The 25,558-nt window shown below is 39.3% G+C and overlaps 1 protein-coding gene across 2 annotated transcripts in view; it reads left to right on the forward strand.

Moving 5' to 3' along the window:
* The window catches only part of deptor (DEP domain containing MTOR-interacting protein), a 28,374-nt gene extending 9,794 nt beyond the window's left edge, over window positions 1-18,580 (forward strand). For both annotated transcript variants that reach the window (XM_028580326.1, XM_028580327.1), the window contains exons 5-10: window positions 2,138-2,316; window positions 7,404-7,586; window positions 8,664-8,801; window positions 10,529-10,599; window positions 12,585-12,689; window positions 17,667-18,580. In XM_028580326.1, the coding sequence (XP_028436127.1) occupies window positions 2,138-2,316; window positions 7,404-7,586; window positions 8,664-8,801; window positions 10,529-10,599; window positions 12,585-12,689; window positions 17,667-17,789 (799 nt within the window). In that variant the 3' untranslated portion in view covers window positions 17,790-18,580. The remainder of the gene's footprint in view (window positions 1-2,137; window positions 2,317-7,403; window positions 7,587-8,663; window positions 8,802-10,528; window positions 10,600-12,584; window positions 12,690-17,666) is intronic.
* Window positions 18,581-25,558: the final 6,978 nt, after the last annotated feature.

Raw genomic sequence — 25,558 nt, forward strand, 5'->3', positions numbered from 1 at the left:
ACATCTAAACCAAGTTATGTGTTGTAGTGTAGTGGGTTGTCTTTACATGAGTGAAGGACTTTAGCAGTCCTGGGTGTGCACCTCACACACCATTTTCTTAAATGCATTTAAACTTCAGTTCTATCCTTGAACTTTGAGGAATACTGTGTCACCCTGAGACCAAGTTTAATGACAATGTAATTCTTCTCATGAAATGTGGGCCTGCAGCTCTGGATCATCAGTCACAGTTAAATAAACCACACTGAGGATGGTACTGCTAGAAAGAACAGAGTACAAGCTCTACCTGATTTAGGTTTCATTTAGTTTATTTCACATATTAGGATCCTCATTTAGCTTTATTAAAGTGGAAGCTGTTTTTCCTGGGCTCTGGAGGTTTTGCAACTATCCACAATATGTTGTCTCACATGAAATGTGTAAGCAATAGACATGCTGATGGCTTGTCCATGCCAGACAAAAAATACACTTGTTTGCTTTCTTGCCGAGATGTAGACAAGAAAACGTCTGTACGGTAAATATGTAGCTAGAGCCAGCAGCCGGTTGGCTTAGCTTAGCATAAATACCGGAAATGGGGGGACAGCTAGCTTGGCTCTGTCCAAAAGTAACAGAATCTTCATTCATATTTAATCTCTTGACTGACTAATCTGGTATGAACTAGTGAAAAAAGTCACATCCACGGTTAAGATTATCACAGCTTTAAAGATTATCTGTTCACTGACAGATAGGCAGGCAGCACTCATTCTTCCATCCAGTGTGGACCGGTCTAATGAGGTTGGTAGTTGTAAATGGTTTCCAAGCCTGGAGCCTAAATCTTTTGGATATAGGATGTTTCTTTATCTGATAACTTTTAGTTTTCCTTTTCAGTTCATTAAATGTTCCAAGCATTCCTACAGATCTCCCATTAATGATATCTGTCAGTCTGTATTGAACGGTTTGGTGTGTAGAGTTGACCGTTTAGTGAATGATTTATGGCCAATTAAACTGTGACTGTAATTTGTGCCAGTAAAACACAGCCAACAATGATGTGGAAAGTTTAGTATCTCTTTGAGGGTATAACTCATTGCTTGCAAATGTTTTGACGTGTACAGGTGTGTCACAGAAAGCCTATTGTTTCTTATAATCACTGCCTGGCTGATTTCTAGAGTCAGCAGTTCTGTTCTGTGCATGTGTCTACTTGTTTGTTTGAGTGTGTATGTGTCTTCTGGTGTCATACAGAAGAGCTAACACCACCCGCTTCATGTAATCCTCTGATAAAGACTATTCAGAATTACACACATCGATAAACAAAACCATAAAACACTAGCAGTGCACTCACTTTTGATATTTTGTGTTGTTTATTAGAAGAAACGTTTATGAAATCAAATTTTTATCTAATTCATATACAAACCTTCATTGATTGTTCGTGAAGAAGAACTCAAAGGTTTTTCTTGAGGTCATTACCTTGCCATAGTGCTAATCGGAGGCTTTACGAATAACATGAATTTAGTTTTATAACATGTTATCTGACCGAAGTGCTAATCCGGAGACCGTTACAGTGCAGGGTTTGTGTGTTTTGACTGTGCAGATTACAGAGTGGAGAAAAGGGCAGAGCTGCTGGTTTGGAGGGTTTTCCATGCTGGAAATTCCCACTTAAGAAACCATACTTTTCCCAATAACCCCAGTTTACAGAGCACTGAATGCATCTCATGGATAATTAAACGGTACTATAGGGTCATGGTTATGAATGTTGCATCATTTTTGAGAACTCACATTTTATTTTCCATCAGTTGGGTATGTACTGTATATGTATGTAACACTACTAAAGTACATGAGCCCTGCTAGCTGTTGCTATGGAGACATCAGTCAAAGCTGCAAAATATAGCATTCTAGCAAATTCACATTGCTTTCCCTGATACAGTCAGGAGTACTGCACTGTAGATGTTAAATTGATTGAAAATCCCAAACCAAATTGATTCCAATTGCTGAATTTATTCACAGTTCACATAAAGCTAAACCTCTGACTTCAAACTGCCATTAGTGGAGTGGGTCGCCTAAATTTAAGCTTAGTGTATGGATTGGATTGCCTTTTGAATGCAGCGCCGTACTCTATCCCACTCCTAATCAATTAAGGTAACACAGGTTTGCTCTCTTCTCTCCACAGGTTGATGAACACAGAAAACAGCCTATTACAAACCAGGGAGGAGGAGGGCGGGACATTTGAGCGGGCGCTTCTGGCCTCTGAGTTCATCAACTGGCTGCTACAGGAGGGGGAGATGGCAACCAGGGAGGAGGCAGAGAGGCTGGGACGGAGGCTTCTTGAACATGGCATCATCCAGCATGGTGAGGAAGAATTAATCTTAAATATTTCAACATTTTATTAATTTCTGCCTCTGCTTAAACCCACTTCAACTGAGCGACTGGAGGTCACGCTATTGACAGATTGATGGTCTGTGAATGACACTTGGTGACAGTAGGAAGCCAGTAGCCCCTGCATGTAGTCACGACTAATTCTGCTGTCCTGACTCCTTTCTCTTTTAGGTCATACAATCTGATAACTGTTGTATACTTATAGTTTGACTACAGCCCTATCTGCACACATAAACACACCATTTTTGACTTTTTATTTTTTTAAAGTCAATGTCAAGTGTTCAATTTGAGCTTGCAGCAGTTTTCAACACAGAGGGCCCTATTTTAACGATCTGAAACGCAAGTATCAAACGTGAAACCCAAATAGTTTTGTGGGCGGATCTCTAGCGCTGTTGCTATTATACCGGCGGGATAAATGACTCTTGCGCCCGACGCAAATCTAAAATGGGTTTGTCTAAAGTAGCTAGGTGTGGTTGGGCGTAACGTGCAATAAACCAATCGGAGCGTCATCTCACATTCCCTTTAAGAGCAGGCGGGCTTGTTCCATGGCGGATTGCTATTATGACGACAGATTTGCCTGGCGCACGCCATCGGGAGCTGTCCGAGATGCGGCAAAGTAATAAATGCCCGTCTTGGCCGGGTGGCGATGGTGCTGCGGCCTCTCGGGCGCATCTCCTCAAGTCTGGAGAGGATTGCTGCAGCCATGGAGCGTGGGCCTCCAAACGCACCACCTGCTCCTGTTGTGCCCCTTCCTCCTCCCCCCACTCCATCTCCGTCCACCTGCTCCACCAGGAGCGCATCGCCACTGCAGGACCATATCCCGCCCGAGTGTCCAATCCCGCCGTAGTTCAACATCACGTCTCCTTAAGTCCTCTAATATTTCCTAATTTATGTCATCAACACATCCCTGATTCATGGAAATGTTGTGTAAAACACAACAAGCCACAAAGAATGCTGCGACTTCTTGAGGACTGAACTGTAAAGTGCCTCCTGATCTATCCAAACACCTGAAGCGCATTTTCAGTAATATTTTTCTTTGTAATTATGTATGGTGTGCAAAAATGGGAACTGCTGCGTCCGTTTAAAATGAGAGAAGCAAAGTGTATGCGCGTTATTCACACGCTACATTATGGCTACAGCATGCGCCCCTAAAATAGCATCTGAATAACGCGCCTGGTCAGTGCCGGAATTGTTTTCTGAAACTGCAAAATAGCACCAGGGAACGTTTGCGCCGGAACACCCTCCTCTTTTCGCTGCACCGCCCCCCAGAGCGCAAATACATTCCTTAATTTACCGACTTGCGTCTGTGGAGGGAAAAGTCCGCTGTGCGTTGGGTGCAAAATAGGAATGATACATGCGTCGGTGTACAAAGGCAATTACGCTGAGTGCCAGATAGGGCCCAGAGACCCAGCTGGCCACTTTAGCATCATAGATATGTCTTGATAGATCTAACCTGGATTACAGTTACGCCTTTCTATTTAAAAGATCTTATAAAAATACTTCTAGCCCTCACACCTAAAATTCAAAAGGAAACTGGAAAATTGTCCCTATTTCTCCTATGACCTGGCTAAGGTCAATGTTCAAGAGTGATTTATTGAATGTTGCAGAGTAATAAACATGAGGAAAATGTGAACTGAATGTCACAGGTATCAGGTGAACAAGCTCTAGTAGAGGGACCAGGGCTATCATGTTATCTGTGAATATGTGAGATATATATATATATATATATATATATATATATACATACATACTGTACATACATACATACACTGCTTTATGTGATTGGTTCAGCTTATAGTCGTAGCAGTTGTGGAAGAGGTACTTATTACTAAAAGTAAAAGTACTAATACCACTTTATGATAATACTCCTGCATTTAAAAAGGCTACTATAGCTGGTTGAGTTGGAGCTAATTTTACCAAATACTGTACTGTCTCAAAATCTGTTATAATATCATATTTAATCATATTATATTAAGCTGATCATATGTTTTGGATATCACATTGCATTCAAGTTTGAGAGGAACTGAAAACCAAGGTGTTTTTCTTAGGTAGTATTGCAGAGAAATGGCATGGCCTCAAGTGCTGTAGTTTTTTTTTTTTTTTTTTTCATTTAGACATACAGTATTATGCCGTTTTCTCCATTCTTTTTATTGTATCTAAAATAAACATAGCACTTGGCTGCATTTTAAAAATAAATACATTATTATTATACATTGAACATGTACAATAATAGCCTTCACCACAGCTGGTGGTTGGCATGTGAAACTACTTTGGTGTGGATTACAGACTGTATATGTCCATAAGGAACAATACATCATAAAAAGACCATGGCCACTTCACTTTTTTAATGAAATACAGCCCCTGATCTGCTTCCTACTGGCCTCATAGTGTCATCCTCCCTGTGGAAATAACTGCTCCACTAGTGCATGGTATGTGGACTTTGCACTGTTCATATCGTCATACGCCCTTTTGTTACAGTAGGGAGAGTTATTAAAACTAATTTAGTTTTATTGATAATGTGTTTACAGGCTTTCAGTTCCAATTAGTAACACATTATAAACATGTTAGAGAAGGAGAGTTACCCATCTAATCGTCTGTGTTGAGCAAAGGTCACAGTCACACATTTATACATATAATGTATAGAAGGCAAGTCTGGGTGGATCCACATTGTGTTTAGTTATCATTGTTTGTGGGACAATATGGCAGCTGCTTTTCCACACTATACATCTGACCAGCTGGTAGGGAGAGGCGGCTTTAAAACAGACCTAAAAGAAAAAGTTGCAGATGTACATACTGTAAATAGTAAATTAAGATTATAAAAAACATAAAAGGTCAGAGTAGAGTTTCTGTATTGCTGTGCCAAAGACAGTGGGCCCAAAGCAGGCTGCAGTCATACTGGGCAAAGCTTTGTACAGTAAATCTTTAACTGACACAAGATCTTCCTAAATCAGTTTTAAACCAGCATTAAAAGAGTTAGAAAGCTAGCAAGAGAAACTAGCATTTCTAGCATTTTACAATAGTTCAGTCAGGAGTAAAGCCATCCTCTAAAGTCTGTTCCATAGTGTGTGTTTTTGCTTTGTCACATAGAATAAAAGGATTTTGTTAGGGTGACAAATAGCTCTCCCCCCACAAAAGGACATGTGAACTAACCACAGGCCCAATCTGTTTCTTATTGTACTGAAGGCTGATAAATTAAATGATAACTAAATGACCACACGGTAGAAATAAACTAGATTAGCATCTAGCTTTACATATCGGTCAAAGATGTCATACATACAATAACTATTTATAAGTAACTGATGGTTTGTTGGAGGGATGGGTGAAGGCTATGAAATATTAAAAAAGTTAAAATGTGTAGCTTTTTTATTTGTACATATATTCCATTTTGAATTTGTCCTCAACAATAATATCTGAATCATGGGAAGTAGAAAAGGGACAAATGCCGATCAATGAGCACTACATGAGATGGGAAGTGTTGATTAAAATATGGTTACTTATTCTGCATGAATAGGCTTGATGACTCCTCTAAAACTGACGTTACAGCACAGCCTCTGATAAAAATAAACCAGCTTGAATACAGTTGAAGGGGAACGCAGCCTTAGTTATTGAACACTGACTGTTGGGCTTCAGTTTTTAAGCAGGTTTCTGATGTATGTACAGTAGCTGAATGGTTGATGGGCCTGCTTGTACCTTTACTGTGATTTTTATTTATTTATAATGTAGCCTATTATTATGAACTTCTTTCCAGAGACATGAACAAACAAAGGCATACATCAATATCAAATGAGAGAAACCACTAATAGATTTAAAATTCAATACATGACAGATTTAGCTACTCTACATTGATGACTGTTAACTGTGTGTGTCATCCTGAATTCAAAACTACCACTAAAATAAAAGCAGTGCTTGAACATTGACAGTTCCGAGTGATTTTGTCACAAGCGTATTGATTTAAATAAAATTCTACCCTGGTATCTCCTCGGTTCAGCTGGTCTTATTGGCTCAGCTGAGGTCGATGCTCTCTGGGGTCACTTATGTTTGTTCAGCACAGGTGATCTCCGCTCAGTGGACAGTTTGTTTAGTGCTGCTTAGCTGAGTTCAGAGTTTCAGGCTCAGCTGATCTCAGTTCAGGTGAGAAACATTAATTCATGAGGTTGTTTTTTTTTTAGCTAAGCTGACCGGTGGAAAAAATGATTCCATATTCCTGTAGTTGTTAAAATATTTTGACTTGGGTGTGAGGCGTTAGTCTGACTCACAACCAGTATATAAATAAGTTTAACAGAGACAGATTGTTCCCTCTCCACATTTTTACTTTTGCTTACTATTATACTGTTAAGTGTACTGTAAGTCTGTGCTACCAACATTCCCATCTTGAGTACAGCTTGCTTCACGTTTTCTGCCTCTGTCTGTTCTTTCATGATGAAGGATGAAATCACCTGTGTGCCCTTATGTGCCTCTTCTGTGCGATGGTGCTGCTGTGTTTTAATGTGCTGGGTAATGTCCTTTTCCCTGCCGTGCGCTACATTAAAATCAATGCGACACACCTTACAAAAAGTGTGGAGGTTGTCGATATGACTAGGTAAAATGCATGTAAATTGTTGCGCCCAACACTGTTGAAATTTACAGCTATATTTCGATTTCTTTGCGGGAACACCACCTTCACCTGCCATTTGTATCTGCCATGTTTCGGGTCTGAACTTTCCGCGAAGCTTGCGCAGAGATCAATTGCGCAACTGGGTTATAGGTCGCCAGGTTGAGGTGACAAACAGATTGAAAATTTTGTATGGTGTGTGGATTGTGTGAATAGGATGCGTTTCATACAAGATCTGGCAACTGGTCAACATTAGAAAAAAATATTGGTCTGATTATTTATATAGGAGTTTGGGCCATGCAAATTACGGGAGTTTCCCGGGAGAAATAACAAACCGGGAGGGGTCCGGGAGATAGGGCTAAAAAACGGGAGAAAGTTTTAGTAATTTCAAAAGCCTTATATGTGTATTTCTCCCTCTCTCTTTATTTATTTAATTATTTTCTCCATGTCTGTTTTTCTTTGTCACCAGTCACCAACAAGCATCACTTTGCCGACGGGCCCCTCCTCTACCAGTTCAGGATGAATTTCCGCCGCCGACGGCGGTTGATCGAACTTCTTCACGAGCGCAGCCGCTGTATCCCCGAGAGTCACGACAGCCCCTTCTGTCTCCGCAAACAGAACTCCGATGGAGGCAACACCAGCTTCCTCTCAGGTACAAACTGTACCATGTACATGTCTAATTTTATATAATATAGTTTGCCACCTATTCATAGCGGTCAGTGTGTGGTTGACAGAGAAGCTGAGGTTACCTGTCCGACAGAAAACTTTGTAATGCGTTCATAACTGTTTTTTTATTCTCACTATAAAATTAAAATATTTCCTTTGGTTATTGGATAATGTCTTCTAATAGAAAAACTCAGTGACATTTTAACCCCTCTAGCGTTATCTTCTGTTGACACACATACCCACCCACACACATACGATGACTGGTTTCCTTGGTGGTATTTGCCATATGAAGATAATGGAGTAGAGCTGTTTGTGTTACTAGGCAAAAGAACATAGTTCAAAAGTGCTCCTGTTCTTCGATCACACTGTCTATGTGACTTGGCTTCTGAAAAAAAAGTAGTTTAGCTGTGGGCATTTGCAACTTCAGCTCAGTTTTTAAATTAGATGTGGTTTGTTCAGCTTATATCATACTCATTAAATAGTGCCACTAGAAAAATGTCAAACATCTGCACTCTGTGCCAGTGGATATTTATCTTTTTTCCGCTCTTAATGTGAAAAATAGCACTTACAATTTCTATAAAAATATTTCCGTGAACATAAAATAAATGGACTAGTCTAGAAAGTCTAGTTCTTTACTGTTGGCAAACTTTATCTTAATATACTGCTACTGAAGTCATTGATTTTTCTTTTAAAAACCTGTAACATCACTTTTTCAAAGAAGGTTCCTCTGGGAAACATGGTGCCCTTTTCCCAAAGAAGTAGGATAAAGTAGTTGTAATTAGCAAACAATGGTAGCTAGAGAGAAAGAGGGAGGGAGAGAAAGGGGTCCCAGGGGAACAACTTTGACTTAACTGAAGTGGGCAAACGTATCAGGAAAACAGGAAGTCATGGAAAAAAGAGTTAACATAACTACTATTGATATTTCTTTGGACAATTAAATAAGGTTTAACCCTCTCTTTTTAAACATATGTGCTATGTCAATGATTCCAGCCTGTATTCGGCTTCATTGCCTTCTCCTGTCTGTCAGTGGTCTAACATCTCTCTTTGTCTCTCTCTGTCTTAGTGAGTCCCACTAAAGAGATTAAAGTGGCGGTCGGAGTCCGGCGGAGCAGCTTGAGCAGCAGCTGTGGCAGCAGCGGTTATTACAGCAGCAGTCCAACACTCAGCAGCAGTCCACCTGTCCTTTGCAACCCCAAGTCTGGTGAGACGACAGAGACACACAAATACATAGTCTAATTTGTGAAGGGCCTCACTGTGCAGTTTTAATTCTGTTTTAGTTTATGGGTCAGTGTTTATAAAACTGGTTTTCTATTAGTTCTTTATTATTCATGATGTATTAAATCTGCGATAGATAATGGCAACCTGAACCTGAAGTTGTGTTCCTGGTTCTCACCCAGCGTATGCAGAACGGCTGTATCCATCTCCTAATGAATGTAGATACATTGCTATAGAAGTGGAAGTGATGTGGTAGATGTTTTATGTTTACACCAACAGATTCATGCCTCCTGATCAAAGCCTAGTGAGGTTAACATATGTATTATACCTTAAATGTGTTCTTTTGATTTTGTATTACACATTTTCAAACATTACAGTTGCCTTTTATTAAAAATGTCCTACTCAACACACTAGTTTCTTTTAAGTATGGAAGTACAACTACTCAAAACAGAGTATACCAAAAATGACTTAACCTACCTCCTGCCATTCATCATTCATGGCTTCACTTCATTTTAGTGGACTTCAGTGCAAGTGATGATCATTTAGTAGAGATTTGAATCAAGAAGTAATGCCTTTGAGGTGTGTGTGTGTGTGTGTGTGTGTGTCTGTGTGTCTGTGTGTCTGTGTGTGTCTGTGTCTGCATCTGTGTGGTTTCCTTTCATGTGTATAATCCAAGCACAGTCCTTGACAGTCTCTTTGTAGCACCAGAGCCCCCTCGATATGAGCACTCACACATAAGAAGGAACAGGAAAAGGAAAATACACACACACACACACACACACACACACACACACACACACACACACCAAAAATTCCCCTCTATCTCACATTGACCTTAGTAATTGTGTGTATCACATGATTTGAAGATAAGGAGTCCAAAAATATAACATTCACAGTAGACAGTACAAAAGTTATGGTATGCATTAATGAAGACAGACAGATTAAAAAACAATTTGGGCCTCTGATGTGAAGTAAAAATGACAGACGATGAGGTATTAAAGAGAAGTTGTCCTGTAGATCTGATCAGATCAGGATTTCCACAGAAAGATTATGGAAATGTCCAGATCAAGAGGATAAAAAGGTCATTCTCACTTCATTTCCTGCCTTATCAGATTAGAATGAAGTACCACACAGAGTGATTTGTCAAGAACACACATACTTAACAGTACTCCACGCCACAGATGTACTTTTAGATTTGTGCAGAAGAAGTAAATCCAATTCAAGTCATTTTAGCACTTTATTCAACATACTTTTGCCCACATTTTCTTAATTTATAGGCGTTGTTTTCTGTCTGTGTGAAATAATAAAAAGAGATTAGCTACATACAAAGAAAACAGCTGCTGAAGTGAATGGATTCTATATACATCTGGCTCCTGGTCTAGGCTACATCATCCCAGTTTTTCAAAATGTTCATCATATGTACTTATAGAGTGAATTTAAAAAATGAAATAAAAATATTTTTTTGAGACACAAATGTCCAGTTAAAGCCAGTGTAAAGTAATGTTGAAGTGTGTAATGGTGAGGGGAAGTTGGAGGAGGGGAAGGGGAGCTATACTGTTACAGGAAGCAGCGAGTCTCCAGGCCCTGTTGGCATGTGACTGACATCAGCTCTTTCTACGCACTTTTAAACTAACTGTAATGTGTGTGTCTGTGTGTTCATGTATGTGGTCATGTCTGATTATCCAGTAACATTTTGTGTGTGTGCCTCAACAGTTCTGAAAAGACAAGTGAGTCCAGAGGAGCTGCAGACACCAGGAGGACCTTTTATAAAGAAGACATTCACTGTAGGACACACACACACACACACACACACACACACAAAAACCAAGCTCTAACAAGGACTGCTTCAGCGTGATGTTGTCACGCATACTCACAGTCACACATTATAGGATACATGAAGCAGAGTACTCAAGTCATGTGCATATGCAAGAAACTCCAGCATGTACACACATAACTCACACACACTCACCAATTTGCTGCACTTTGTCTCAGGTGAATGTGATCGCCACATGATGCCAAATGCAGTGGGGGAAATAAGTATTTGACCCCTTGCTGATTTTGCAGGTTTGCCCACTTACAAAGAATGCAAAAATCTACAATTTTAATCATATGTACATTCTAACAGTGAAAGACAGAATCCCAAAGAAAATTCCAGAAAATCACATCATATGAATTTATTAAAATTGATAACCATCTGATGAGGAAAAACAAGTATTTGACCCCCTGGACAAACAGCATGTTAATATTTTGTAGAAAAGCCATTATTGGCCAGCACAGATGTCAAACGGTTTTTATAGTTGGTGACAAGGTTTGTGCACATTTCGGCAGGGATGTTGGCCCACTCCTCCCTGCAGACAGCCTCCAAATCATTCAGGTTCCGAGGTTGTCGCCTGGCAACTCAATTTTAAGCTCCCTCCAAAGATTTTCAATCGAATTCAGGTCTGGAGACTGGCTAGGCCACTCCAGAACCTTGATGTGCTTCTTCTTCAGCCACTCTTTTGTTGCTTTGGCGGTGTGCTTAGGGTCGTTGTCGTGCTGAAACACCCATCCTCGACCCATCTTCAGCTCTCTCACTGAGGGAAGGAGATGTCGGTCCAGAATTCCACGATACATGGCCCCGCCCATCCTCCCCTCAATACGATGGAGTTGTCCCGTCCCCTTGGCTGAAAAGCACCCCAAAGCATGATGTTGCCACCACCATGCTTGACGGTGGGGATGGTGTTCTTTGGGTTGTACTCTGTGTTCTTTGCCCTCCAAACACGACAAGTTGAAAAGTTCTATTTTGGTCTCATCTGACCACATCACCTTCTTCCAGGCCTCTTCTGAGTCGTCCCACGTGGTGAATGGCGAACTTCATGCGGGCCTGTACATGTTTCTTCTTGAGCAGGGGGACCTTGCGTGCGCTGCAGGATTTCAACCCATGACGGCGTGGTGTGTTACCAACCGTTTTTTTGTAACTGTGGTCCCAGCTGCCTTCAGTTGATTCATCAGTTCCCCCCTTGTGGTTTTGGGATGATTCCTCACCGTTCGCATGATCAGGGACACCCCACGAGGCAAGATCTTGTGTGGAGGCCCAGACCGAGGGAGGTTGGCGGTGGTGTGGTGCTTCTTCCATTTCCTGATAACTGCACCGACAGTTGATCTTTTCTCTCCAAGTTGCTTTCCGATTCTCTTGTAGCCCATCCCAGCCTTGTGCAGATCAACAATCTTGTCCCTGATGTCCGTAGAAAGCTCTTTGGTCTTGCCCATGGTGGTGAAGTTGGATGATGGTTGTTTGGGTGTTGACAGGTGTCTTTTATACAGGTAACGAGGTGAGGCAGGTGTATTTGATGTAGATAATTGGTTCGGATTGGGGCTGTGTCTTAAAGAAAGACTAACTGGCTTGTAGGAGCAAGAATACTTGCTGTTTGTCCAGGGGGTCAAATACTTGTTTTTCCTCATCAGATGGTTATCAATTTTAATAAATTCATATGATGTGATTTTCTGGAATTTTCTTTGGGATTCTGTCTTTCACTGTTAGAATGTACATATGATTAAAATTGTAGATTTTTGCATTCTTTGTAAGTTGGCAAACCTGCAAAATCAGCAAGGGGTCAAATACTTATTTCCCCCACTGTGAGTATCACACTTGAAGAATACAAACATTTGAATAAGACAAGGGGACATAAATATCTTATGTATAGAGGAAATAGGTTTAAAAACTGTGTGCATTACAAACAGTGCGATGTCATGCCGTACCAACATTCCATGTCTTCTCGTTGTTTCTCAGATTGTAGGTGATGCTGTGGGCTGGGGCTTTGTGGTGCGAGGCAGCAAACCCTGTCACATCCAGGCCGTGGACCCTGGTGGACCTGCGGCCGCTGCTGGCATGAAGGTAAAGACAGGAGACTGTTTGTCAATGTCTGTAGCATTCTTTTTACATGTGTGAGGAGTAACTGTATGTAATATGTCGAGGCTACAGTGCTCTGGGAAAAACGTGTATTTTTTTGCCTTTTGTTGTTGTAGTTTTCAATATGGAAATCAAAACTTTATCTTTGCCTTTTGATATTTGAGATAGCATCTTCTTTGCTTGGTCGCTAAGTTGTTTGCAGAAATGCAAAGTGCTTTGACAGTGCACGTTTGAACAATTTTGTATTATTTAGAGTGATTTGTTAAGTCTGCACCTAAAATATACCCGGTTATATTTAAGTGCAGACTGTGAGAGAAGTGTTAAAATGAAGAACGATGGGAAGGAATAGAAAGAAGAGTACAGGGACGCATCCTGTAATGAGGAGGAGGGCAGGGACCGGAACTGTAAAAGCAGGAAAAGTGTTGAGGGCGTAAAAAAGTAATGAAGAGAGAAAACAGGGTAATTGTGGCTCTGCTGCCACAGCTGAAGGTATGTAAGCAAAATGGCAGCAAGGAATCCTGGGAATGTATAGCATGGTGACTTAAACCACAACGTGGTGAGAGGAGGAGAGAGCAAGGACTCAATAAATAAAGCAGCAGTAGCCAGAAATAGGAGCAGAGAAAGGGGGGAAACATACGGTTATTAAGATTACATAATAAAGTATTGGTTGTGTTTTAAAAAGTCAGCATTTGGATAATTAATAAACCATTGCTGATGTCCAGTGGGCACTTGAAATAATAAAGTGAACATAAAAATGTTTCCTCAGGCTTTGAGCATCATCTGTTCAGTGTCAGTTCAGTTTTTACAGAAACCAAAAGGGGACAACCCTTTAAAAGAAACCTGAAAATCTGGAGCTACAGGGTTTTTACATGTGCAGTCAAAGTAAATTTAACTTTGCCAGACTGAATAAAGGAAAGGATTTTAACTCCGAGTGATGTCAGCGCAAAGACACATGAGCCGAAGAGTGTGGAGGGTGAGGAAGGAAGCTAAGGATCTTAAGTATTAGCACCGAATGAGGAAACAGTCAGTGGAAATAATATCACTTCTGCTTTTGTTGCTGTTAACGGTCATATTTTATGACCATGGAAACGTGTGTGTGTGTGTGTGTGTGTGTGTGTGTGTGTGTGTGTGTGTGTGTGTGTGTGTGTGTGTGTGTGTGTGTGTGTGTGTGTGTGTGTGTGTGTGTGTGTGTGTGTGTGTGTGTGTGTGTGAGTGATAAGCTCTGTTGACGTGAGTGTGGACTGATTGTGACCTACCATGAGGAAGCTCGAATCAAACTTCAAATCTTGTAATATCAACTTTTGTGTTTTTGTTTTTTATTTCGTCTAAATGGACTATCTTTTATGTGCTGAGGGCAAAAACCCCAAACAAAACCAGAGTATTGGGTCTGAAATTTGAGATTTTCACTTACTATCATTGTAGATAACATTCTACAGCGTGTGTGCTACAGCGTCACTAGGTTATTATAAGGAGTTCATTGCACTCCCTGCAGTTCCTAGAAGGTTAGTCCTGTTCAACTTCACCTGAGTAGTTTTTATTGATGTGTAATTAAGCAGTAACACAATCCAGCAAAGGGAATGGCGTGCTGTGAGGTGTTGGCACCGCGTTCCAGGCAAAAGGCCAAAGGAGAAACCTACACCCACTGACCTCAGGGGGGAGGTAGTAAAAATCATCATGAAGCTCTTCCCATTTTTTTTTATTTTTTTTTTTATATCAAACACTCACACACACTTTTAAACACTGGTTCTCTGTATCTTTTTCCACCTCACACAGACACACGCATCAGCATCGCCCTGACCATAATGGATCCCAGTACTTATGTAACTGTCCAATACATCACCGTTAGAGCCTCTTCTAATGCACTTCTATAAGGCAGCAGGTAGAGCAGGGTCTGTGTGTGCCTGTCTCACTTTGTGTCCATTTGTACATCCTGTACTGTACTGCATGTTTGCACACCATTACACGTGTGTACTGAACAGTATGTTCTGTTACATTATTTTTACCACGTGGATATAATCACCAGAGTTTCTCCTTTTGAAAGATTCTGAACCCTAAACATTGCATTTGAAGATTAGATGATTATGGTTAGATGGCTTAGGATGTAGCATGTTGTAATATCCAAATACTCTATATACTATGTGTAAGATTATTTATATGCTGAACATTTATTCCCATTTTTGATTTTATTGATTGTGCTGAAGACGCACAATGACGACCAGTTGAGACTCTCTCTTAAAGAAAGAATTCGACATTTTTGGGAAATACACTTGTTCCTGCCAAACCCTGGAGTCTTGTCGTCAACGCGAGGTTGCCAGGCAACCACAAGACTCCAGGAAGTTGCTGCTCTAGCTCTAGGCCAAGAAATAGTCTGGCACGTAACTCTGTAAAACCACCAACTTGCCCTTTATACTTATTTTAATTTTTATAAAATAAATAATGTGTTAATTAGTGATCTTAAAAACAGGATGTGTGGATTAAGTCTAATTGTAACCAACAACTAATTTTCGTTTCAGGCTAAATTTCTGTCTAGACGTTTAGCATTCAGTTTGAGGGGGGGGGTCATGATGCCTGATTAAATGCCCACATTATTATCGATCTGGCTCTCGGACGATTAGTTGGATTTCGGGCATTCATCAGCAAGAAAGCGAATAAGTGTATTTTCATAAATAAAAAATAAAGTCCAGTCAGTTATTGTTTCTCTGGCTTTCTAATTCCTCAAGGGACATGCATGCAAATATGGCCTCAGGTCATCCATCCCCTGAGTATTTTTGTAAACAACAAATATCCTCTACTGCATACAGCGGTTATTGCTGCAGGAATATCTCAGCGTGGCCTCTTAACGTGTTGTTTATTCTCTCTCTACATCTTCTCTTTATGCCTTTTTCTATCTCTTTCCTTTTTTCTATGTAAAAAATGTTAACCCTTTGAGTGCAAGGAGCCATTAAGTCCAGCTGGGCCCCAGCCAAGACTAACAACCCCACAGCCTGAAAGGAGAGAAGCATCAGTGGGAGAGAAAGAGGGGGAGGTTTTGAAGTTGGAGAGAGAAAAGGTGGAACAGAGAGAGGAATGAATAGAAGCCCAGAGTACTTTGACTTTGCAAGTAGTGGGATATAGGCTGCAGAGGTTTAAATGTGATTATAGTAAAAGTCTAAAATTCCTCTGCAGCACAGGATTAACAGTCTGGGTTTTTCTTTTCTCTATCACTCTTAATCTCTCTTCCCCACTTATGTCCTCTGTCTATTCTAATCTCTCCTTTCCTGAAACACTTATCAAGGCCAGAAAAAACATCTAGTAGCAATTGCTGTGTAAATAACCCAAAATAGTATTGTTTGTGAAGTAAATAGTAAAGTTTGTGTAAGGCACAGTCAGGGTTTAAATGGCTGCTCCCTGTAAAATGTTCCCTGAGTCAGCGGCTTATTAAACACATCTGTAAAAGTTTTTCTTCCATCGTCACTCAGTAGTCTACGTCTGCGCTTTGTTGATTTATAGGCAATACAATTATCCGAGTGATTATGTTCTTTTGTTCTGTACGACATGCCTCAAACCTGTTTTTTGCATTGTGCAGAGCTTTTGGAAAACTTTTGGAAGCCAGTGAATTGGGAGTGTGCTTGCGTGTGTGAGTGCTTGCAAAAAGCCAAACCGCAGCAGCTGAAAAAGCAGCATCATGTTGCAAGAGCAGCAGCTAGAAAGCAGCTCAGACAACTAGTTTTATTTTTATCGAAGCTGTTGAGTTTGAGCGGTGATCTAATAACGATGAGGGAAGGCTTGACACAGGAGTGATTTGAGCGTGGCTGTTGTACCTGGTGTAATTTATGTCAGGCAACACTATCAGGGTTTACCTGTTTCTCTTTGAACTTTGAGTATGTTGTCGTTTCTGTGTTGTCCTACTGAAACATTGTCTCCTTGATTGGTTAAATAGTCTTGGCTTTGGTTGCTGCAGCACTTTGAGTGAACAAATGTTTTCAAAGGAGTACTGCTGGATTAACCTGTTCGGGAGCCTCAGGGCAGAAATGACATTACGCAACAAAAAGTTTTTTTTTTTGTAAGCAAAAAACTGAAATAATAAAGTTGCTCTATATTTGTGAAATATGTGACCTATGACAAGTCTTCACTTGTCTCCTCTGCTGTAAAATGGCAAACACTTAGTACTTTTTTACACTTAGTCCAGGTTAAACAAACAAGATTTAACATGTACATTTGTCAGCTTTAGAGGTGCTGGTAGGTGGATTTTGTTTCCGTTGGACAGAACCAAGCTACTGGTTTCCCACTGTTTCTAGTCTTTCTGCTAAGCTAAGCTAACCATCTGCTGGGTCCAGCTACATATTTACTTTACAGACACGAGAGTGGTATTAATCTTCTCATTGAAGTCTCAGCAACATAGCCAATTACAGCTCATTACAGGCCCTCATTATGTCAGTTGATATGTACTTAGTTAAGCAGATTTCCAAACAGATTTCCAACTACATTAACAAAAATCAGTTGATTCACAACCTGGAGCTTTTGAGCCCCTTGAAGCTTGGAGCCCGGGAGGTAATTAAGCCTTGAAGACAGCTATAGGCAGTTTAGATTCACAGCCATTACACTGGATTCCAATGCGGACCCAGAATCATAGTTAAAAAAAAAAAGCACTACAATGTCCATAGAAACTTCTCAAACCACTCCTGCAACATAATCCACTTCTCCACCACCAATGTTGATCACATTCTAAACACTGCTGAATACACTATTTCCACATTACGCTATCATCCTCCCACAGCTCCAAAGTGAAGCAATGATAAGTATTTTATTCCCCAAAGACAGATTCCCGGTGGAGTAGTACTTGTAAGTCCCTCATTTCTCTCTGCACTTCCTCCATCACTTTCACTTTCACCCGTTTTAATCCATTTTTGTTTGATTGGTGTGAAAGTTGAGAGCATTATAAGCATCAATCATCTCTCCTCTCTCTGTTCATCTTTTCTCTAGGTGTGTCACTTTGTGGTGTCGGTGAACGGACTGAATGTGCTCTCTCACGACTACCGGACCGTCAGCAACCTGATCCTAACCGGACCCAGGACAATCGTCATGGAGGTGATGGAGGAGGCATAAGTTGGAGAAGAGCTGCGACAGAATTCCTCATAGCTGAGTAGTGCAGTAATAACATGGGGACTAGAAGGTTTAGTACTTGACCTCAAAACCACAGCGACAGAGCAACATGGACGTGTTGAAACAAAACTCCCACTCTCTGTTCCAACATTGTTTGAACAAAGTGGACGATTGAGAGACGCAGTGTGTTTAAGAATGTGTGTATTCAAGTCAAGATAATGATTCAACCTGTAGACAAAACACGCAGGTTGTACTTGAATTTTTATTTTTTATTTAGAACAGCACACATAAAAGAGTGAAAGTTCCAAGAGCCACCACTTCAACAGACAGTGATCCAACTTCTTCAAACTTCCCACAAAGACTCTCAGTCTTAATGAAGAGGCCCCAGACTTTATGCGCAGAACAGGAAGAGCTATGTTCCCGGTTTTTATTTGAGTTCCGAACCAGAACCGTTTCATGAATCAGTTGCTGGACACAACAAGTGTTTTAAGAACGAGAGATGGAGTTTGTCATTAGAAGCAAAAATTGAACCAGTACAAGCTGGGACTGAAACATTAAGGAATAATATTTCATGCTGACACATTCAGTGACCTCTCCCCCAGTTAGTTTCCAACCATGGACTGAAGCTACTGATGGCTCAACACTGCCCTCTGCTGAGGAAGACAGGAAGACACACACACAGAGAGGGAGCATTTATACAACAACTATGTCAATCCCAAGTTTTGTTTAGTTGTTTTTTTTCCCCCTTGCTTGTGGAACCAGTGAGTAAAATAGAAAAAAGACAAATTTGTGGGGCTGAGTCCTTGGCAGCGGCCGTGGGTTCGAATATGACCAGCGGCCCTTTGCTGCATGTCCCCACCCCCCTCCTCTCTCTCTCATTTCCTGTCTTCAAGCTATACTGTCAATTAAAGGCAATAAAAGCCTTTAAAAAAAAAGACAAATTTCTACCCTTGTCGTGTGAAAGAAATTAACAAAGTAATTGATGCCCAGATAGATTTATGTGTAGCTGCTAGGAATTCGTTAGTTAACATAATACAAATGCAGTGATAAACTGTAAATTAACAGGCACAATGTACAGTATATACTATAGTATAGAAAAATGACAAAAGACTTAACGCACAAACAAACAAAAGAAGTCGGGCTTTAGGATGAAGCCTCAAATATTGTGCAAACTAAAACATCTTGGAGACTTTAAGATGACACATGATATGCAAACCAGAAAGTTCAACATGTCAACAATCACAAAATATGTCATTATTTGTAACAAGAGTTCAGACAGCAAATATTCTCTCTTATATGTACTGTACTGTTGAGATGTTCTTATCTCTAGGAAAGATTAAATATTTCTCAGACTTGTTGCATTAATTTCCTACAAAAAGAAAAAAAAGAATGATGTACCAGTGGCAATGCCAAATAAATCCTAAACTATTATTGGAGTCATGTTATGCCAACAAGATTTAATTTAGAAACTTAAACTATCTTCTTAAAGTGAACAGTTGATTCAGTTGACCTTAAATATAGAAATTGTATCTACATATTATTTGATGTTTGAAGGATCAAAGGGTAAAATTACTGTTTGAGCACTTAAACTATTAAACATTTGTATTTGATTGACAAAAGCACTTAGTTGAAAGCTTAAAAGCTTTCCTTTTTTAAAAAGGAATTTGAATATGTATATGCATATATACATGCATTTTTTAATGCAATTGTTTTAATGATGTAAAACAAAATGGAATTCACTTCCAATGTACTGGCACTGTACTGTAATGCAGTGGCAGCAGAAAACCTGCCGCCAAATATTTCTTTTTCATTATTTGGTTGAAACGACCCTTAAAGCAACCCCCCTAGGCTTGATGTTTAGATAAATAGATTCTTACATTAGCCTCCAAAATAATATCATCAGAATCAACTGTATGTTTATAGACTGTGCCACTTAGACATACTAGCATGAGAAGATCATATTTAAAACTATATGATGATAAAAAAGAGAGCATGGATAAGTGATTCTCACGTTGCTCATACAGTATGTGTCTGTAATCCATGGTTGACTCCTGAGTAAACACTTGTTTTTCTTAAGACAAAACAACACTGCCTGGTTCACTGAATATGTACTTACTGTAGTTTAGTCCTGATGTAAAATTATTACTAAACACAAATGCAGTAAACTTTTTCATTCAACATGAACGTAATATATTCAGGAAATCTTTATTGCCAAAATGTAGAACTAACATACACTGTATGTCACAGTAAACTGCCTCTTAGGTCTCTGAAGTGAGTTATTCAGTGGACATCTTTTTGTTTTTTCTCAATGTGCTTCGGTGTTGCACGCAGTGAAATGCATGACTCCTGTAAATCTGTGCTTATGTAGCATTAGCTTCTAATCCAAAGCGATTCTTCAGTTTATTGACTAGTAGGACTGAGTTAGCTTACAAATCATTTAAAAAATAAAGTAGATTTGGGTCTTCAAAATGTACCATAATGGAACAAAACTTTCTCAACTGTATAAATAAGAAGTTATATAAAATTGTTATAGAATATTTTACAGACATTGGTGATGTTCTCTGGTTGACTTTGTTAAACAGTTTTGACATTTTGTCTTAGTTGCTGATCTTAAAACTGTCCACTCTTACTATTTTAACATTGTTCATGCACAGTTCATGGATAGTTTTGTTGTGGGTTTGCTGTGTTTGGAGAAGCTATAATAGGGACCCTGGACACAGATTTTAATATTCTTTGATACTTTTTTTAGTTGGATTTTTTTCCACACAGCCATTCAACAGGTAGCGTGACAAAAATCACATCTTATGCAGACATTAGAGATTCTTCAAACAAGGGTTTTCATTAGTCTACTGTAGAGATGTCATTGATCTTTAAAAGCTGATATCTACACTCAGCATGGGTTCACTTTTTTTTTCTTTCATTAAAAGCTCTCCTACCTGCAGCTTTCAACCCAGTATTTGTTCTTTTAACTGGAAGTGATCTGACTGAAGGGTTGGGATTCTGATAAAGGAGATGGAAAATGTAGCCTGTTTTTCTGAAGGCAGGTCGATCAGTCACAGTTGAGTTTTGGCAAATGGAAATATGCAGAAGTGAGGCACAAGTGTCAAATGTTCCCTTCACATGTACAGTATTAAAAGGTCTTGAAGGAGTTCTTTGTGGTCATAGCTGGCTGAAACAGGTTCACTGACTTTTCAAGTCTGAAAGCATTTGCCTTAAAACCTCATTTTTTTGCTGCTAATCCCAGTTGGTGGTCAGCTAATCTATTGCTCTGTTCATCTCTGACTTTTTGTATTAAAAATGCTCGTTGTACTGGGCCATCATGCATCAGTTCAGTTGACAATCAGTGTTTTATGGACACCACTTTCAAATAGCGGTTTTAAATGCGATGGTCTGACAGAATGTATTTCACCGCCATCTTCTACATTGTGCTTTTGATATTGTCAGCTTTATACAATTGGTTAACTTGTTTAATTAAAGGGATTATTTTGCTTTATGTTGACCTCATGAGGCCGGAGTGAGGGCCCAAATATTTTCAGCGTGTTTCTTTTCTCCGCTATCAGAGATTGAATGTTGGGTTTGATGTCAATATAAGCTCACAGTACCACAGTCTGTTTTTGACAAAGCAGCTAGAACTCATTCTGATGTTCTGATGTATTAAACAGTTGATTAAGTGTTTAATAAACAAACTGATTCTACTCTGTGCTTATGGTTTCATGTGCAGGACAGTTGGAAGTCCTTGTACTTAATAACTGACAAGATTTAGGCTCATATTTTGGCTTTTGGGGTCTGATTTAGTTTAGTTCCATGAGTATGTTGATTTTGCATGTCACGAAAATAGTTTTTTTTTTTTTTACAAGATGATAATAATAGAAAAAATATGAATGTAAATATAACTGCAGGCTTGAAAATGGTCGTCTTTCTTAAGTCTATTAAGTTGCTATTTGTAATTGCATAACTGTAATTTTTATTGTGTGTAATAGAAAAAAGCAAGTGATAAAGGCAGTGGTTCCCCAGTCTGCGAGTTACCAGATTAAAGACAAAGGGAAAAATAGATTTTATTTATTAATGAATATTTTTCTTCTAATGAAATATACTTTTATCTCTTCAGGCCTATAAAAAATCCTTAAACAAATCTGAAAAAGGAAAACGATTACCATAACCTGTGATGATGGCTCACAAGTGGTCATTTTAAGAGACCCCAAGCCAAAAAGGTCAGGTGCCACTGTCTTGAGGCACTATTATGAAAAATCTGAGATGAGAGAAAATGTCGGAAATATCAAATTAACTGCTGCATGTTGTCACTGAACACATATGTCCTGTCCTGACTGGTTTTCCTCCCCTCCTGGTTTGGCAAAAAGAAAAGTATGACATTCCTTTGTCTCTTTTTTTTTTTTTTTTTTTTTTTTTTTTTTTTAGATGCACAACCAAAAAGCTACCAACAGGGGGTACTGCTTTACTGTGGCAAGCAATCTGCACTGAATTAATTTTTTATTTTCCCCTTCAGATTTTAACATATCTTCACATCTCAGCCATTAGTGTCTTGTTTGGACAATTTTGTGGATTTCAGCAAGAGACCATACTGTAGATTTTATAGAACAACTTTCCCAGCTTGGTTTTAGTCCGCGTGTGAATACGATCCACAGGAATGAAACATCTCTGCACCCCAGCAGCAGAAGTTGAAAGACTAGAATTATAATTGTTGATGTCTGGTTATACATCCTCATTCATTATCTCAGTATTCATTATAGTGTTGATGACATTACTAGCTTCATAGATGGATGCTCTTCTTAAGTGTTTGACCCTCTACAGGTTTCTCCCTGGACTGACATTTCAGATCTCACACACATCTGACATCTAAAATAATGACAATAATTTACGTGAGCTGCAAAATAATTGATCAGTGTTGACCTATACCACATAGTTTGGTCATTTTGTAGTGACATGCTTCCCCCCCCCTCTCTGTCTCTTGTTTTAACTTTTTGTAAACATGGCATTGTGCATAGTGACAGTAGATTATTTTCCAGAAAAGAGAGGTTTGTGATATGAAGATCTGCAAGAGATATTGCAATCAATATGAAATTTGCTTTGATTTACTATCGATGGGCATTCATCTCCACCAAAGAGCCAATTCATCAATTCTTGCTCAGTGATTCTCTCTCTCTCTCTCTCTCTCTCTCTCTCTCTCTCCCTCTCCCTTTTATCCTCAAGGAGGACTCACAGCAGATACTCTAACTAGAACAGCCTATCAGATGAGACCATCACCACCTTTCATCCACGCATCCCTCTATTCATTGCATTCACACATCCATTGTAATGCTCAGAAGCCAACCTTCACGTTCTCCACGACTCCATCCATTCATCTCTCCGTCTGTGTATTACCGCTCAGTAAACAGAGTGATACATACACACAGGAAATTAGAAACCGTTACACACACACACACACAGAGTGACAGCCGACTGGACAGTTTTTACTTGAGGGAAAGATCAAGAATAAAGACATGAGGGTATAACATTCAAACCACCAGTGACTGACCAATGATATGAAATGTGTTTATTGAACATAAGTGCAAAGCAGCAAACTATTACACACAATTTGCACTGATTCAATTATTCAAAGTTGTCAGTCTTAGAACAAATGTGTGGCAAACAGTAATGATGTTTTGGTGGGCATTTTTATAAGCGAATTTAGTTCTTGTCATGTGAATAATATGTTGATATGATGAGTTCGCTGCATACAGAATCACAGTCACACCGCCAAAGTTACTGTAGGAGTCCAATTCCAACTGGAGCCAACACTAAAAATGTGCACGCCCAGAAAAGCCTGGGATGAAAGCATTCACCAAACGGCATATATTATAAAATCATATTAAGGTTTAAAAAGCCCAGTTGGTCCAATTAAAGCAACACTGATGCAGACATTATAAGCCAAGATCAAGTAATTTAGAGGCTAAGAAACCCTCTCGTGACAGTGACAGAAGCTTAAATAAGAGAGAAATATGAGGTGCAGGGTTTTGGTTTCATTCAGTGTTAGACAAGGAAAACATGATTTCTCAGTCATTTCTATCCTGACTCTACTCTTCACATCAGTGTTTCCTTAATTAAATGTTTAAATGTTAATTAAATGTGATGGGATTTTTCAAATAAGTGAATGTAATCAAGCACACAGACTTTCAAAACTGCTATAAAGTTTGACAAAAGCCACAGAAATTCTAAACGAAAGGTGTATTTTTTTTATCTTCTGGGTTGGAATTCTTTGTTACAAAGTCTCTCAATTGCTCAAAGTACACCATATTTATCTTAATGCTGGGTGACATTAACAATATGGTTTCAGGCTATTATTATATTTTCATATCCTTTTTAATTATGTCATACATTACATTATGGCAGAGCAAATAATGTAATATTATAAAAATGAAATAAGATTCACTGGAACACACTATTCTTCAAAGTTGAATTAGCTTTTTGACACAGACTGCCAATAAGTGTGGCTGCTCCTTTGATTAAATAAAGGTTATCTGTGTTATTACATGTGGGAAATATGAAGCTTTTTGAATATATTACGAAGAAAAGAGAAGAAAAGACTCATGTAGCTGAAGAAGAGGAATGTTTCAGAGCCCACTTAGGCTGATGGACTAAATGCCTTTGAGGCATGATTACTGTGTTTTCAAGTGAATTGTCTCCTGTCCTCTGCTTCCCTCCCCACAGGCAAGGAGCTCAGGACAAGTCACAGCAAGCAGAAATATTAGCCACCTGCCAAATGCTTCTTGGACTGTGGCTGCCAGCTCTGTGATTTTGGCTAGCCACTCTGGCAGGAAGTCACCTTTTGTTCAACTGGCATTTCCTTTTCAAAACTTATTTTACCAACTAAATAGTGGGACTGGAAATGATGTATACGTTTGATACTGTATAGGTACAGGAACGCTATTTTAAAGGACCTGATAAGGATGCAGGTGCATCAGTGAGAGAAGGCTAATTCAAGGTTAAAGTAGTTTTTAAGCATTTTACCAAGACACTATCAATCATCTATTTGTATTCAGGTATAATGTTTACATGTTCTCATCTTTGTTTGGCATGCTAACATTTGCTAGTAATACACAAAGTAAAGTTGAGGCAATGGCATTAGTTGCGCAGGTATTTAGTCATAAACCAAATTACTGAACATATTGAAATTTTTATCTGATGATGGCGCTACATGAAAAGTTAAAGGACCAAAGCTATTACAATTCATCCTGATGTCATCCAATGGCACCATGTGCCATTTCATGTCAATCTATCTTTTATTTTTATTTCATCTTTATTTTTTACAGGGAAGCAATTGAGAACAGGTTCGTAATTACAATGGCGGCCTGACAAGTGACAAAGCCACATAAGGGAAGGAAAGGAGGGCTTGGAAATAAAATACATTAGACTTACATACAGTTTAAAAGGACATTAAATACAATAAAAAATGTGTCTAAAAGTTGTCAATGACAAGAAACTCTGTGTGCAACTGTAGTGAACATGTTACAGATCCCTTTGGTCATACTATACTTATTACCAAAAACAACAAATTTTTTTAAACAAATAACAGTATTTTCTGCAATACATCATCTCCATCGATGTGTCCCACCATGACAAGTTGCATAATGTATCATGACCTTAAGAGCTGTCTAGTTAGCAGCCCTCTGGGAACAGCAAGCCTGGTACCAGATGACAAGCTGGCTAATAACTGTGACTAGTTGGGCTAATCAGTAGGTTGGGGTCACTTCAGCCTGCTGCTGCCCTCATATTAA

This window comes from Perca flavescens, chromosome 6 (assembly GCF_004354835.1).
Source record: "Perca flavescens isolate YP-PL-M2 chromosome 6, PFLA_1.0, whole genome shotgun sequence".
Lineage (NCBI taxonomy): Eukaryota > Metazoa > Chordata > Actinopteri > Perciformes > Percidae > Perca > Perca flavescens.